The following is a 13654-nucleotide window of genomic DNA, read 5'->3' on the forward strand; positions in this document are numbered from 1 at the left end:
TTGAAAACACATTAAATAAAACATTAAAAAGAATAAAACACAGCACAGGGTGGAATTAAAAAGAAAAGGCTAAAAATTGAAATAAAATTTGAAATAAAAGAAAAGATGCAAATAAAACAATAAAAGACAACAGTGTGGAATAAAATAGGAGCTAGTTAAAGGCTAGAGCGAAAAGGTGGGTCTTTAATCTTCTTTTAAAGATGTCTAGTGAGCTGGCTTCCCTGATGTCTAAAGGTAGTGTGTTCCAAAGCTTGGGGGCGTAAGTAATAAAGGCGGCATCCCCAATTTTCTTTTGACTGTTGTAGGGAACCAATAAGCCAGCAGCAGACGATCGCAGTGTTCTTTGGGGTGCATAGCCGATAAGGGAGTTGGCAATGTAGCTCGGTCCCAGCCCATGAAGTGCTTTGTATACAAGTAGGAGAACCTTAAAGTCAACTCTAAATGTTACAGGGAGCCAGTGTAGGGCAGCTAAGACCGGACTAACATGCTCTCTCTTCCTGGTTCTGGTTAATAAGCGAGCAGCAGAGTTTTGGATGAGCTGAAGTCTGTCAGTAGTTTTCTTTGGGAGGCCGGTAAAAAGCACATTACAGTAGTCAAGTCTGCTTGAGATAAAAGCATGTATTAGTTTTTCAGCATCTTTTTGATTTATAAATGGTCGCACTTTAGCGATGTTTCTAAGGTGGAAGAATGATGTCCTCGTCACCTTATTAATGTGAGACTTGAAACTAAGATCTGGATCCAATACAATGCCAAGACTTGTAACCTTGTCCATAGAGGATTACTGCAACAGTATCCTCTATGGACTCTCTGCCCCTCAGCATCCGGAACTCACTCACCTCATTTAAAACTCAACTCAAAACTCACCTCTTCAAGATCACCTACAACATCTGACCTTCCCCCTACGTCACCACCGCCCCACCTTACTGCTTACTTGTCTTTTTCGTTTGTGTGTCTGCATTTGTAAAGTGTTTTTGAGTACTTAGAAAAGTGCTATAAAATTTGATTTATTATTATTATGATATAAATAATCTTTGCCTAGCATTATCTTACCAACAGGTCAGGTATCATATTTTTGAAAAGCTGGAGTTGTGAATCCTCTGATTCATGTAAAAACCCGATAATGTCAGACTGAAGTTGCTGAGTTGTGAGAACGTCCCGATGTTTCCAGCTCCATGTCAGAAAATGTTTTGGGCTGGAAGAAATCAGCAGTCAACTTCAGGTTTTGGTGTCAGATTCTCTCAATCAAAGAGCCACGCCCTCTTTCTAGAGACGCCATTTTGTTCAACAACCATACAGGAGCAGCTCATAGCCCAGAATGCAGTGCAGCAGCCTCTATAGCCCAGAATGCAATGCAGCAACAAGCTGAGCTGTGAGGAACAGGGTGACTTTTTCAGGTTCAGTTTGTCTAAACCGTGAAAACTGTTGCTAGGCAGCCTCGCTTTGGTTTTATTGGACTTTTTTATTGGACTTTGTCTTTAGTTCTTAAACAACAGAGATCATATTGGCAAACCTTTCCTCCATGTTCCTCCTTATTTTTCCAGTTAACCCACACTGACTCAGCATCATACAGTGTTTTTATGGGAGCGCTGGCTGTCGCATTGCTGATTGATCTCTGTCATTGGACCAATCAATTCATTGACTAATTGTTGCAGCTCTAGTTTACAATCATGTTTATGAGTGGGGAAATATTTTATTATTACTTACTGTGCTCATTAAGTGTCAGTGCAGCTTTTGGATTTGTACACAGATTTTGATTTGATTCATCAACACATCGAAAAAGAAAGATAAAATGCCATACCCTGCAACAAATACGTAACACAACAAAGCTAAAGCATGACTTATTGACTTGTTTCCATTGTGTTCCTCTTTTCAAGGAGGACAAACATGAGTCATCGATGACCACGGTATCCTGTGTCATCACAAAGGCAGTGATATAATCAATACAGCCTTACTGACAGGCCGCAATAAAATCAATACATTTTAAAACATCAACACATCCTTAAAATCAGTTACATCCTAATACAAAAAAAACAAACAAAAAAAAAAGCCACTCCCATCTTTGTGTGTGGCGACTTCATCAGACACAGCCAACACACACACACACACACACACACATACACACACACACACACACACACACACACAAAGTGTTTTCTACCATCAACCATTTGAATTCCTTTAAGTGGGAAGAGCCAGCGGGAGTCATGTGGCAAAGGCTCAACACCACCCCGACTGGTTCAGTTTGAGCTGTGTGAAGTTCAGGTTTAATCCACTTGGGGGCGCTACTGCACCATGTAGTACAGGCGTAGTCAAAGTGAGGCTGAACTGAAAGTGGAACAACAACAAATGGGCCTTACTCAGCACAAATTTGATCTGCTGGAGCTGAAATGATCAAACTGGAGTTCCAGTGGAGAGAAACTCTAAGAACCCAGAATAAAAACAACAGAATCAACTGAACTCTTGACATCATCAAATAAGACAGACTCCACTTTTACCTGGAGTCCAACCAGTTATAAGAAGAGTTTATAATAATAGTTTTCTCATCATTTTTCAAAATCTGTAATTTTTGGTAAATTTTCTGGTCATTTATTGGTAATTTACACCTTTTCCCCATGTTTTTGAAAGAATCGAGTGAATTTGTTGAAGACAAAAAAAAAAAAAAGTTTAGGAAAATTCATTAAGAATTAGAAAAAACAGAGAAAATTACCAGAAAATTAGCAAAAATAAAAGAAATCAGAATTTGCAATTAAAACAGCAAAACACAACTACAAATAAAAACTATATTCATAATGATAAACAATATATTTAAACATCAAATCAGTGATCATGATGATTGATTGAAATAGTGCAAAAAACTTGATATAACTCAACATTTATTTAACCAGGTGAAGACTCACTGAGATTCAAAATCTCTTCTTCAGGTGTGGCCCTGGTCCCTACAGGGCAACATCAGTTCAACTGGAGGTCTTTGGTTTATTCAAAGTCCACTTGGGGGTCCAGAACATGAACAAGTTTGAAAACCTCTGGGCTAAATCCTGAGAGAATTCACTTGAACAAATTAGAGCTTTGAGCTGAAGCAAAATGATTGAATTCATTGAATGTTGTGAGAACAGATTAATATCGATGCATTTCCCCCTTTTGTTTGAAATCGTTTCTTGATTTTTTTCTCTCTCTGGTGTGTTTTGCCTTTAATCATATTATTTTAATCATACTGCTTTAAAATTTCTTTTTGTGTTTACTGTTTTGTTTTTATATATATATGTGTGTGTGTGTGTGTGTGTGTGTGTGTAGCTATAGATAGATAGATAGATAGATAGATAGATACAGAGGTGGGTAGTAACGAGTTACATTTACTCCGTTATATAACTTGAGTAAGTTTTTGAAAAAAATGTACTTTTAGGAGTAGTTTTAAATCACTATACTTTTACTTTTACTTGAGTAGATTTTTGAAGAAAAAACTGTACTCTTACTCCGCTACATTAAGCTACACTGAGCTCGTTAGTTTTCTTTTATTCCCCCCGAGTACGGATCATTTTAATGTTTTATTTTGTTAGAGAGAGAGAGATACATCCGCCAGGCTAAACCATGTGACTGTGTTTCACCAATCAAACGTAGCCGTAGCCGTACACCCTCGTCACGTGACCATACTCAATCTCAGCGGCGGGAGTGGGACGGGAGTTTACAGTTTTTTCAGTCAGTCGGAGCAAATCAAATGAAAATGGCAGAATCAAACGGTCAGCGGGTCATGTCTTCCTTTTAACTAAAAGACATTTTGTTCCTTTTAATCAGACATATGGATGTTCATTTACCTTGACAGTTTCGGAGGTAACTTCCTCCTTCAGAAAGCGCCAAACTGACAGCCGGAGCGGCACCTGTCAGATCCGGCAGACCTGACCTGACCTGGTGGCCGTGCACACCGTGCGGTGCTGCGGCCGGTGCCAGCCGGTACCAGGTCTGCCGGATCTAACGGGTGTGCCACGCATACAGATAATTATCAGATAACCGCTTGAATTTCATATCTGGCCACCGTGCATGCCTCTCTGCTCTGCCGCTCTGACCAGCTGAAGCCCAGCAGCAGACGGACGTCACTGACGTCATGACGGTAATGTTTTCAGCGAATCAACAATCAGAGAAAATATAACACATCAGACACTGGAGTGGTTTAGAGCCTATGAAAGACTTTAGCTTGTTTATAGTCACAAATGAGTACACACGATTAGTGGAAAAATTTACAATAGAAAACAAGTCAGATTTGGCGTGAGATTTCTCTCTTGGGCGTGAGAGCGTGAGGTTGAGGCTGAATGCGTGACTGTCACGGCCAATGCGTGAGAGTTGGCAACCCTGCAGGCGGTTAGGGTTAGGGTTAGGGTTAGGGCTAACCCTAACCCTAACCGCCCAACCCTTTAGGCGGTCTGGAGTGATTGTATTTATCATCACTGGAGTTATCAGGAGACTTCCGACAATGTCATTGAATGAATGGGGGAAGAGAAATATGACAGCTGCCTTGGAGATGCTCCAGAACCTGGACATTTTATTTATTTATTTTATTTTTATTTATTATTTTTATTATTTATTTTACTTGAAGATTATTTAATTTAAGCTATTTTTTGATTTAATTAATTTAATTGTATTATTTTATTAATTATTTTGTATTGTTGTCTGTCTGATTGAATGCTTGTGTTAAGAAATCAAGACGTTACTCAACAGTTACTCGGTACTTGAGTAGATTTTCCAGCAAGTACTTTTTTACTCTTACTCAAGTAATTATTTGGATGACTACTTTTTACTTCTACTTGAGTCATATTATTCTGAAGTAACAGTACTTTTACTTGAGTACAATTTTTGGCTACTCTACCCACATCTATATATGTATTGTTTGTTTGTTTGTTGTTATAGATGTCATCTATTTCTAACGGTGCTGTTCTACAGTCACAGAGACCTTCACTGTTAAAATCTTCAGTGGGAGTTTTTCTGTGGTGTAAATGTACGGAAACAGCCTGTCAGTGAAAGTGTGTGTGAAGGTGTGTATGTGTGTGTTAGTATCAGGATCACAGAATGTCAGCTGTCCTCTGTTCCAGTCAAGATGAACTCCGATCCTCTGGAGCTTCTTCTGGACTGGGAGATCAGTGGCTGGACCTGGTAGGGAGTGAGCTGAGTATTTACCTTTATAGAACCCTATTCTCCATAATCCAGATCGTATGAGTCCCTTCCTCTGGACAGACTCTTGTAACACACCCAGGACCCAGTGTTCACTGTCTCCAACCTCAACATCCCAGCTGTGAGTCCCTGAGTTGAAGCCCTCAGATCCCAGGACAGCATAGTAGTAGTCAAATCTCTCTGGATTATCAGGAAGTTTCTGTCTCTGTCCTCGTCTCACACTGGTCAGATCTTCAGACACGAAGAGTTCTGGATCAGCAGTGTTTGGGTCCAGAACCACAGGAGTATAGGAAACCACCTCCTTCATCTTGTCCCAGACGGTGAAGCTCAGGTTGCCCAGGTGTTTGGCCTCATCTATCAGAGCTCCTGAGAGCAGCTGTGGATCCTCCAGCAGGGGGCGCTGGACTTTCTTCACTGTAGCCTTGTAGTTGTGCAGGAATGAGACGTCTTCAGCTCTCAGCGCCTTCTCTATGGCTCTGATTGTGTCTGAAAGGGCTGCTATCTCTCTGCTCAGAGCCTCCGTCTTCTCCTTCATCGTCCAACTCTTCTGCTCCTCTTCCTCCCTCAAAGCGCCGATCCTGGCCTCCTCTTCCTCTTGGAGAAACTGGTGAAGCTTCTTAAACTCCTCCTTAATCTGCCTCTCCGTGCGTCGGGCCTGGACCTTAATGTGCTCTGCTGTTTGATCACAGTTTCCTTTGACTTTATTAAAGACCTTCAGTTTCTCCTGTAAGGGCTTCAGTGATTTCTGAAGTTCTTCTCTGTGATCCTGAGCAGCTTCATCGATGGGTCTGAACTTGTGGTCGGTGTGTTTGTTTGAATGCAGACAGACGAGACACACTGGCTGCTGATGGTCCAGACAGAAGAGCCTGAGTTTCTCAGAGTGCAGACTGCAGAGGAGCTCTGACCCTGCTGAGGCTCTCTGATCTCTCTCCAGTAAGAAGGCCTCACACAGGTTCTTCAACACCAAGTTACAAGGTGGATGTTTCCTTGAAGATGGTTTCTTACAAACTGGACAGTCTTTTGTTGGTGTCTCTGTCCACCAGAACTGCAGACAGGCTTTACAGAAGCTGTGGCTGCATGACAGGACCACAGGATCTTTAAAGATGTCATGGCAGACAGGACAGCAGAGATCCTCTTCTAATCTGGAAGCCATTTTGTCTCTGAGTGAAGAGAAAAGCTCACCAGGCAGATGGTTCAAACAGGAAGTCAGTCAGTCAGTCGTGGTAACACTCACTGTTCTGGAACGTTTCCTAAAAGTTCATTTGACTCTGAGTCACTTTGAGTCGTGTCTTTTCTAAAACTCCTGTTCAGTGAGGAGTCAGCAGCAGGTTGCAGTTTCTAGTATTTCCAAGTTCCCTGAAAGTTAAGATAATATCAGATAAGATAAGATGTACTTTATTATCCCTGAGGGGAAATTTGACTTGAGCTTTCGTGCCTCACACAGCTGTAATCAACTTAAATAGAAAACGTAGCCAACAACACAGAACAGTGGGAAACACAAGACACACTAACAAATTACATTCAACCAAATGAAAAGGTAATAAAATATTGTACATGCCTTGTGAGATGCCTTGTGAAAGTTACTTTCACTTCTGAGTCACTTTGAGTCGTGGCTTTTCTAAAACTGCTGTTCAGTGAGGAGTCAGCAGCAAGTTGAAGGTCCAATATTCCCAGTGTTCCCAGTATTTCCAGTATTGCTCCTGTAGTTGCTCCCTCAGTGGAAGTCATGGGTTAACTCTGAAGCTGAATCTTATCGTCTGTCTCTCAGTTTGTGTGTGTGTGTGTGTGTGTGTGTGTGTGTGTTTTCCTGGTTTGTCAGTTGAGTCAGAGTTTGCAGAGCTTTGTCTGGGCACGTCTCCTAAACTCTCACCTGTTTGCTGTGAGAGACGAGGAAGCAGTTTCACAGCTTGACTCTCTTGTTGCTCTCTGGGTGTTGTCGTCTGATCAGCCTCAGAGTTTGATTTGTGTTGGAGGAGTTTGTTTTCCTAATTAATGGTCTTGTTAGATCATTGTGATCACACTAATGTCTCATATTGATTGTGGTAATGATTTATCAATATTAAAATGATACATTTTGAATCTCAACTGAGTTTTGCTCTCAGGTGAAATATTTTATCCCTAAACCTGAAACCAGCTTAACTAATCAGATACACACTGACCTTTGAGACTTGAGAGCTAATTACTGTGCATTGTCAGTGCTGCTTCCTCTCCTGTAGGTGGCAGTGTTGCTCAGAAATCACTTGAAAAGCTCCTGTTGAAACATTTAAAAACATGAAAACCTGTACATTTATGTTTCTTCTTAATGCTAGTGGGTGTGTTGACCCAGTCTGTTCAAACAAAACAACTAAAGTATCATATAAAAAATAATAAAAATAAATGAAATATTAAATATTCAGATAATAAATGAATAAAATATATAACTTCAAATAAACCAAATAAAAACACATAATACATTATAATATATAAATAAGTCATATTAAAGCAATACAAATTACATGCAAATACGTAATAAACAATGAAAATTATATATAACAATAGAAAAAACAACAACAACCATTGTACGAGCAGCTTAGAAAATCAACTCACATTCCGTCTTCAGGTGTCATCATATGGTGATTTATTCAGCTATAGCGCAGCACTGCTGATATGTCCGACTTCATAAAAATATATATATACACAAACGCTATTCCTTAAAATAGTACAATGCGGTTGAAAATTGTTTGCCCTCACCGCTCTGTGTGTTGAACACCTGTTCACCTGTCCCTAATCACCCAGTGACACCCACATACGTAACTTCACCCTCATCATCAACGTCATCAGTTCATTTGCATAACAAATAAACATAACAATGAGCCCCAAACATAAGCATTACAACATAACATTACAGGCATAATTCATAGCAGAAAATAATAATAATCAAATAAGGCAAATCTGTAAAATGGCTTCAACATTCCGGCCCCTAATTGACCATTATAAGGCAATTAATAAATTATTAAGAAGCCATTATCTCTTAGTCTGTTATTACCAATTCAAATCATCATGTTGATCTTCTTTCAAAAACAAAAATTCTTCGAAGCTTTGAAGATTTAATAGTTCATGAGAGAGAAAGAGAGAAAGAGAAAGAGGGTGTGTGGGGGGGCAATGTTCTTTAGAGAGTCCATAGGTGTAGAGCATATTGCTGTCAGATCATGTCTTTCAGGAAGCACAGTTTTGTTATTGGCCTTTCCAATAATCCATTTTGGGTCTTGATCTTGACACTGCGTACTTGTCCCTCTTTGTCCGGAAAGGTATCCGTGATGCGGCCCATGGGCCAGGAGTTCCGTGGTGAGTTCTCATCAATGATCAGCACTATGTCTCCAGGTTTAAGATTATCCTTTACCTCATTCCACTTCTGTCTCTCCTGCATCAATGGAAGGTACTCCCGTGTCCAACGTTTCCAGAAGAGGTCTGATATATATTGGACCTGTTTCCATCGTCTTCTGGAATAAATGTCATTCTTCTCAAACAGTCCAGGTGGTAGAATGGGCATTCCTTTCATCTGAAGCAAGTGATTAGGTGTTAAAGGCTCAGGGTCATTTACATCGTCGGATAGTGTTGTGATAGGACGGGAATTCATTATGGCCTCCACCTCACATGGAGCTGTTTGGAGACTCTCGTCGTCCAAGGCCTGTTCTTTTGTGATGGAGTAGAGGATCTTTTTGATGGTGCGGATAAGGCGCTCCCAAGCACCTCCGTAATGAGGACCACAGGGAGGATTGAATGTCCACTATATTCCTTCAGCCTGGATCGAATGCTGGATTTTATTGTGGTTAAGGTGGTCCAATTCTCTCCGAAGTTCCCGCTCTGCACCGACGAAATTAGTTCCATTGTCAGAGACAATCTCTTTCACTTGGCCTCGTCTGCAGATAAAACGTCGGAGTGCAGCAATACAGGAATCCGTATCTAAGGTGTAAGCCATCTCCAGGTGTACAGCTCTACTGGCAAGGCATGTAAACAAGGCCCCATACCTCTTTACCTTGCTCCGGCCCCTCTTGACCTCGACAGGGCCAAAGTAGTCCAAGCCAGTATGGCCAAAGGGGGGCAAGTCAGGTGTTATGCGGATAAGGGGTAGGTCAGCCATTTTTTGTTTCATTGCAGTACTATGCCATCGCCTGCAGAGTACGCACTCACGGGTGATCTTCCTCGCCATCGTGTTGGCTTTCAGGATCCAATATTTAGTTCGAAGCTTTGAGAGCATATGGTTTCTCCCACAATGACCCACTAAGGTGTGAATGTGGTTCAAGAGTAATCTTGAAAAGTGATTGTCATTGGGCAGAACAGCTGGATGTTTAGTCTCCTCTGGCATCGCCAACTTACTTAATCGGCCTCCAACTCTTACAATTCCATTCTGGAGAATAGGGTCCAGCTTGTAGATCCTACTGCTCCTTTTCACAGGCTGGCCTTTCTGTAGAGAAGTCACGTCATCTCGGAAGGATTGCTGTTGGATGTAGGATACAAGTGACTTCTCAGCCTCCGCAAGATCTTCTACCGACAGTTGTTTAGGTAAGTCTGATTTCAATGAAGTATGCAGAGGCTCAAGAGTCGCTTTGACTTTTAGGAGCCAGGCTGCTGATTTGACTAATCTGTCCCATGATGAGAAGTGCTCAATAAAAAAAAAGGATGTATTTCAAGACCGATGTGCTATCAGTCCAGAAGACAGAATCTGCCAGGGTTAACTCGAGCTCTCTCTTCAGCATTCTGTCAATCCGGGCAGCAAGGACAGCTGCTGCAAGTTCAAGCCTAGGGATTGTCACCACTTTCAGAGGTGCAACTCTAGCCTTTCCTATGATGAAGGAAACGTGGGTTAGTCCACTTTTGCTGGTCAGTTTAAGGTAACTGGCTGTGCCGTAACCCCGCTCACTTGCATCACAGAAGTGGTGCAGCTGTGCGCTAGAGATGTTGAAGTTTTGTGGCTTGAGGCATCTATCGACCTTAAGGTCGGAGATCAGGTTGAGCTCTTTCAGCCACTCCTTCCATTTCTCTGCAAAGGCTGTAGGAATCTCCTCATCCCAGCTACAGTTCAGTTTACAGAGCTGTTGCAGTATTATTTTCCCTGTCAGCATGACTGGGGCTAGGAACCCAAGAGGATCATAAACCGAGTTCAGCACAGACAAAATACTTCTTCGGCTGACAGACAGTTGTCTTGGAGCAATCGTAAAGAAGAAGGTGTCAGACTCTATGTCCCATCGCATGCCAAGAGCTCTTTCTACGGGCAGCTTTTCTGTGTCGAGGTTCAGATTTTTTACTTCCTTTGCTCTTTCTTCTGCTGGTACAGAGGCAAGAACAGACCGGCTGTCACTGATCCATTTGGTGAGCTTGAATCCACCAGTGGCACATATTGCCTTCAGTACCAAACATTGCCTGTCGGTCACTGGGCACAGATTTGAGACAGTCGTCCACATAGAAGTTCTGGCGAATGGTGTTGAGGGCCTCTGTGCCATACCGTCCCTCACAGTCATCAGCTGTCTGCTTCAGTGCAAAATTGGCGCAGCTCGGGGATGATACTGCTCCAAAAAGATGTACTGTCATTCGGAACTCTGCCAGCGGTTCATTGGTGTTCCCATCCGGCCACCACAAGAATCTCAGGAAGTCCACATCATTTTGAGGTATCCGTACTTGATGGAACATTCCCTCAATGTCAGCCATTACTGCCACTGGTTCCTGTCAGAATCTAAGAAGTACACCTAACAAGGTGTTCGTAAGGTCAGGGCCCTGCAGCAGTTCAGAGTTCAGAGATGTACCTTGAAAGGATGAAGTACAGTCGAAGACCACCCGGATTGTCTTTTTTCTTTTGTGGTAGACACCATGGTGGGGAATATACCACAATCTTCCATCAGTCCGGTGGAGCTGTTCCTCAGGTACCCTTTCTGCATATCCTTTCGCCAAGATATCATTCATGAAGTTGATGTAATCCTTTCTAAATGCTTCATCCTTCTTGAATCTCTGGCTGAGGCTTGTGCTCTTTGCTCCGCAACTTTCCTATTGTTGGGTAGACAGATGTTATCTTGACGAAAAGGAAGCCGTATAACATAGTGGCCTTCTTTCATTGTGATGGAGTCTTTTACCACTTTTAAGAATTTCTTGTCCTCAAATGAGTGCTCTTGTTTCTCATTGTAGGCCACCTCTGAAAAGTCTTGGTTATATTGTTGGACAAGAAGTTCCTCAAGTCTGGCTACAGATTTTCTGTTGGATATTATTCATGGTTGACCATGCTCATCCACTGGCGCACTGCCAAGAGGTCCATTTATGGTCCACCCCAACCATGTCAGAACCGCATAGGGCCCATTGCCTTGACTGTTGATCACTTTCAGTGGCTAGATCGCCTTTGGGACATTAGCACCAATCCGTAGAGCAACTTCAGCCCTGATGGAGCTTAGGTGGACATCCTTCAGGTAAGGCCATGTTTCTATGTCTGTCTGTGTAGGGATGTTCTCTTGACTAACAGGAATAGCTGGCTGTGTGAAGACCTCTGGAAGTTGTATGAAGTCATTTCCATCCAGGCTACTGACTTCCAGTCCACTCATAAAATGGGTTTTCACAGTTTTTCCTGACCCATTGTTCTCAGTAGGATCTCTGTTCTTCTTCCTCTGACAGCCAACTGTTCCATCAGTTTTTCTGTGCAGAAAGTTGCATTACTTCCAGGATCCAGGAACGCATACGTTTCAATTACACAACTTCCTTTATTTGTCTTCACCTTTACAGGCACAACTGCCAGCTTGTAGTCTGTCGTTCCGACCCCTGCATGTTCAGTTGACACCATAGCGATGGTGATGGGGGGACTGTTCTTGTGGTTTGTATCTTTTGTGTCCTTTTTGGCTGTTATATATGTTCCACTGCTTCCTGCCGTGTTTGTGGGATTGAAGTTTTCAATATGCAAGACAGTTGGATGTTTCTTCTCACAGGAACGACAGGTAAGACGCTTCTTGCATGTGTTACTCTACCAAGTACCTGGGGGTGCACATCACCGACAACCTCGGCTGGTCACTCCACACCTCCTCCCTGGCGAAGAAGGCACAGCAGCGCCTGCACTTCCTACGGCGGATGAGAAGAGCCTCCCTCCCCCCTCCCATCCTAACCACCTTCTACAGAGGGACCATCAAGAGCCTGCTGACCAGCTGCATCTCCGTCTGGTCTGGGAGCTGTAGGGCCTCAGACTGGAAGTCTCTGCAGAGAGTGGTGAGGACGGTGGAGAAGATCATCGGGACCTCGCTCCCCCCCATCCAGGACGTAGCAGACAGCTGCTGCCTATCCAGAGCCCACCGGATCATTTCTGACCCCACCCACCCCCAGCATGGACTGTTCTCCCGACTGGCGTCTGGCAGACGGTTCCGCAGCATCCGCTGCAGAACAGCCAGACTCAGAAACAGTTACTTCCCCCTGGCCATCAGACTGCTCAATGCCAAATAACTTGTCATATGGACAATACATTTCTGTGCAATATATCTTTACGGAGGTATGGTTCTTCAGGCCCAGGGTGTGTAGCCCAGTCCGGGAAACACCCCTGGGATGAGGAGAATTAATTACCTCCTATTTGTGCAATAACCCCCCCCCCCCCTCCCTCCCCCGCCCGCCCAGCAGCTACGTATGGACAATACATTTCTGTGCAATATATCTTTATGGATGTATGGTTTCTTCAGGCCCAGGGTGTGTAGCCCAGTCCGGGAAACACCCCTGGGATGAGGAGAATTAATTACCCCCCCCCCCCCCCCCCCCCCCCCCCCCCCGCCCGCCCAGCAGCTACGTATGGACAATATATTTCTGTGCAATCTTCCACTGTTAACACTGTTTAGTCAGTTGTTTTTTTTCTGTTGTTTACATTCTGTTCTTATTGCACTCATTATTATTTACACTGGTTATTCAGTTGTTTACGCTGCTCAGTCCGTTGTTTACATTCTGTTTTTATCTAGTTACTCTCAATTGCACTCATTATTATCTATACTGGTTATTCAGTTGTTTACACTGTTTAGTCTGTTGTTGTACATTCTGTTTTATCTAGCTATTCTAAATTGCACTCATTACTATTTAGCTCCTGTTTTTTTTTTAGCACTAGTTATATAGACCATATCATACCAGTTATATAGACTATATTTATGTATAACATTTATATTTATATATACCTAAACGGTCCCACAATTCCATCTCTGCTGTAATCCGGAAGCCAAGCAACGACATTTCGTTGCCAAAATCTCACTGCTGTGTTTTTTTTGTGCAATGACAATAAAAGAAGTCTAAGTCTAAGTCTACTCATATGCCCTTTCACCAGGCAGCCAAAGCACAGTCCATGTTTCCTCTGAAATGTGACCTTCCCCTTGTGGGGAATCTTTGACATAGTTGTGCATGCATCCACCACATGGTCTCCTTTACAGAATGCACGGGGCTTTGTAAAGGCTTCTCTGTCCATCTTAGTACTGTCTGTTGGTTTGCCCCCCTTCTCGTTTCCATTCAAGATCATGTCAAA

General features: G+C 42.7%; 2 protein-coding genes across 2 annotated transcripts; both read right to left on the reverse strand.

Moving 5' to 3' along the window:
- Positions 1-151: 151 nt before the first annotated feature.
- On the reverse strand, positions 152-772 carry LOC115354429 (uncharacterized). Its single transcript, XM_030044823.1, has one exon. The coding sequence runs from the start codon at positions 770-772 to the stop codon at positions 152-154; it is 621 nt and encodes a 206-aa protein (XP_029900683.1).
- Positions 773-4909: 4137 nt separating this feature from the next.
- Positions 4910-6310, reverse strand: LOC115354430 (E3 ubiquitin-protein ligase TRIM39-like). Its single transcript, XM_030044824.1, has one exon. The coding sequence runs from the start codon at positions 6308-6310 to the stop codon at positions 4910-4912; it is 1401 nt and encodes a 466-aa protein (XP_029900684.1).
- Positions 6311-13654: the final 7344 nt, after the last annotated feature.

The sequence above is a fragment of the Myripristis murdjan genome, chromosome 22 (assembly GCF_902150065.1).
Source record: "Myripristis murdjan chromosome 22, fMyrMur1.1, whole genome shotgun sequence".
In the NCBI taxonomy this organism is placed as follows: domain Eukaryota; kingdom Metazoa; phylum Chordata; class Actinopteri; order Holocentriformes; family Holocentridae; genus Myripristis; species Myripristis murdjan.

Bases quoted from the DNA above. Each gene is read 5' to 3' on its own strand.
- LOC115354429 (XM_030044823.1), bottom strand. From the start codon at position 772: ATGGACAAGGTTACAAGTCTTGGCATTGTATTGGATCCAGATCTTAGT.
- LOC115354430 (XM_030044824.1), bottom strand. From the start codon at position 6,310: ATGGCTTCCAGATTAGAAGAGGATCTCTGCTGTCCTGTCTGCCATGAC.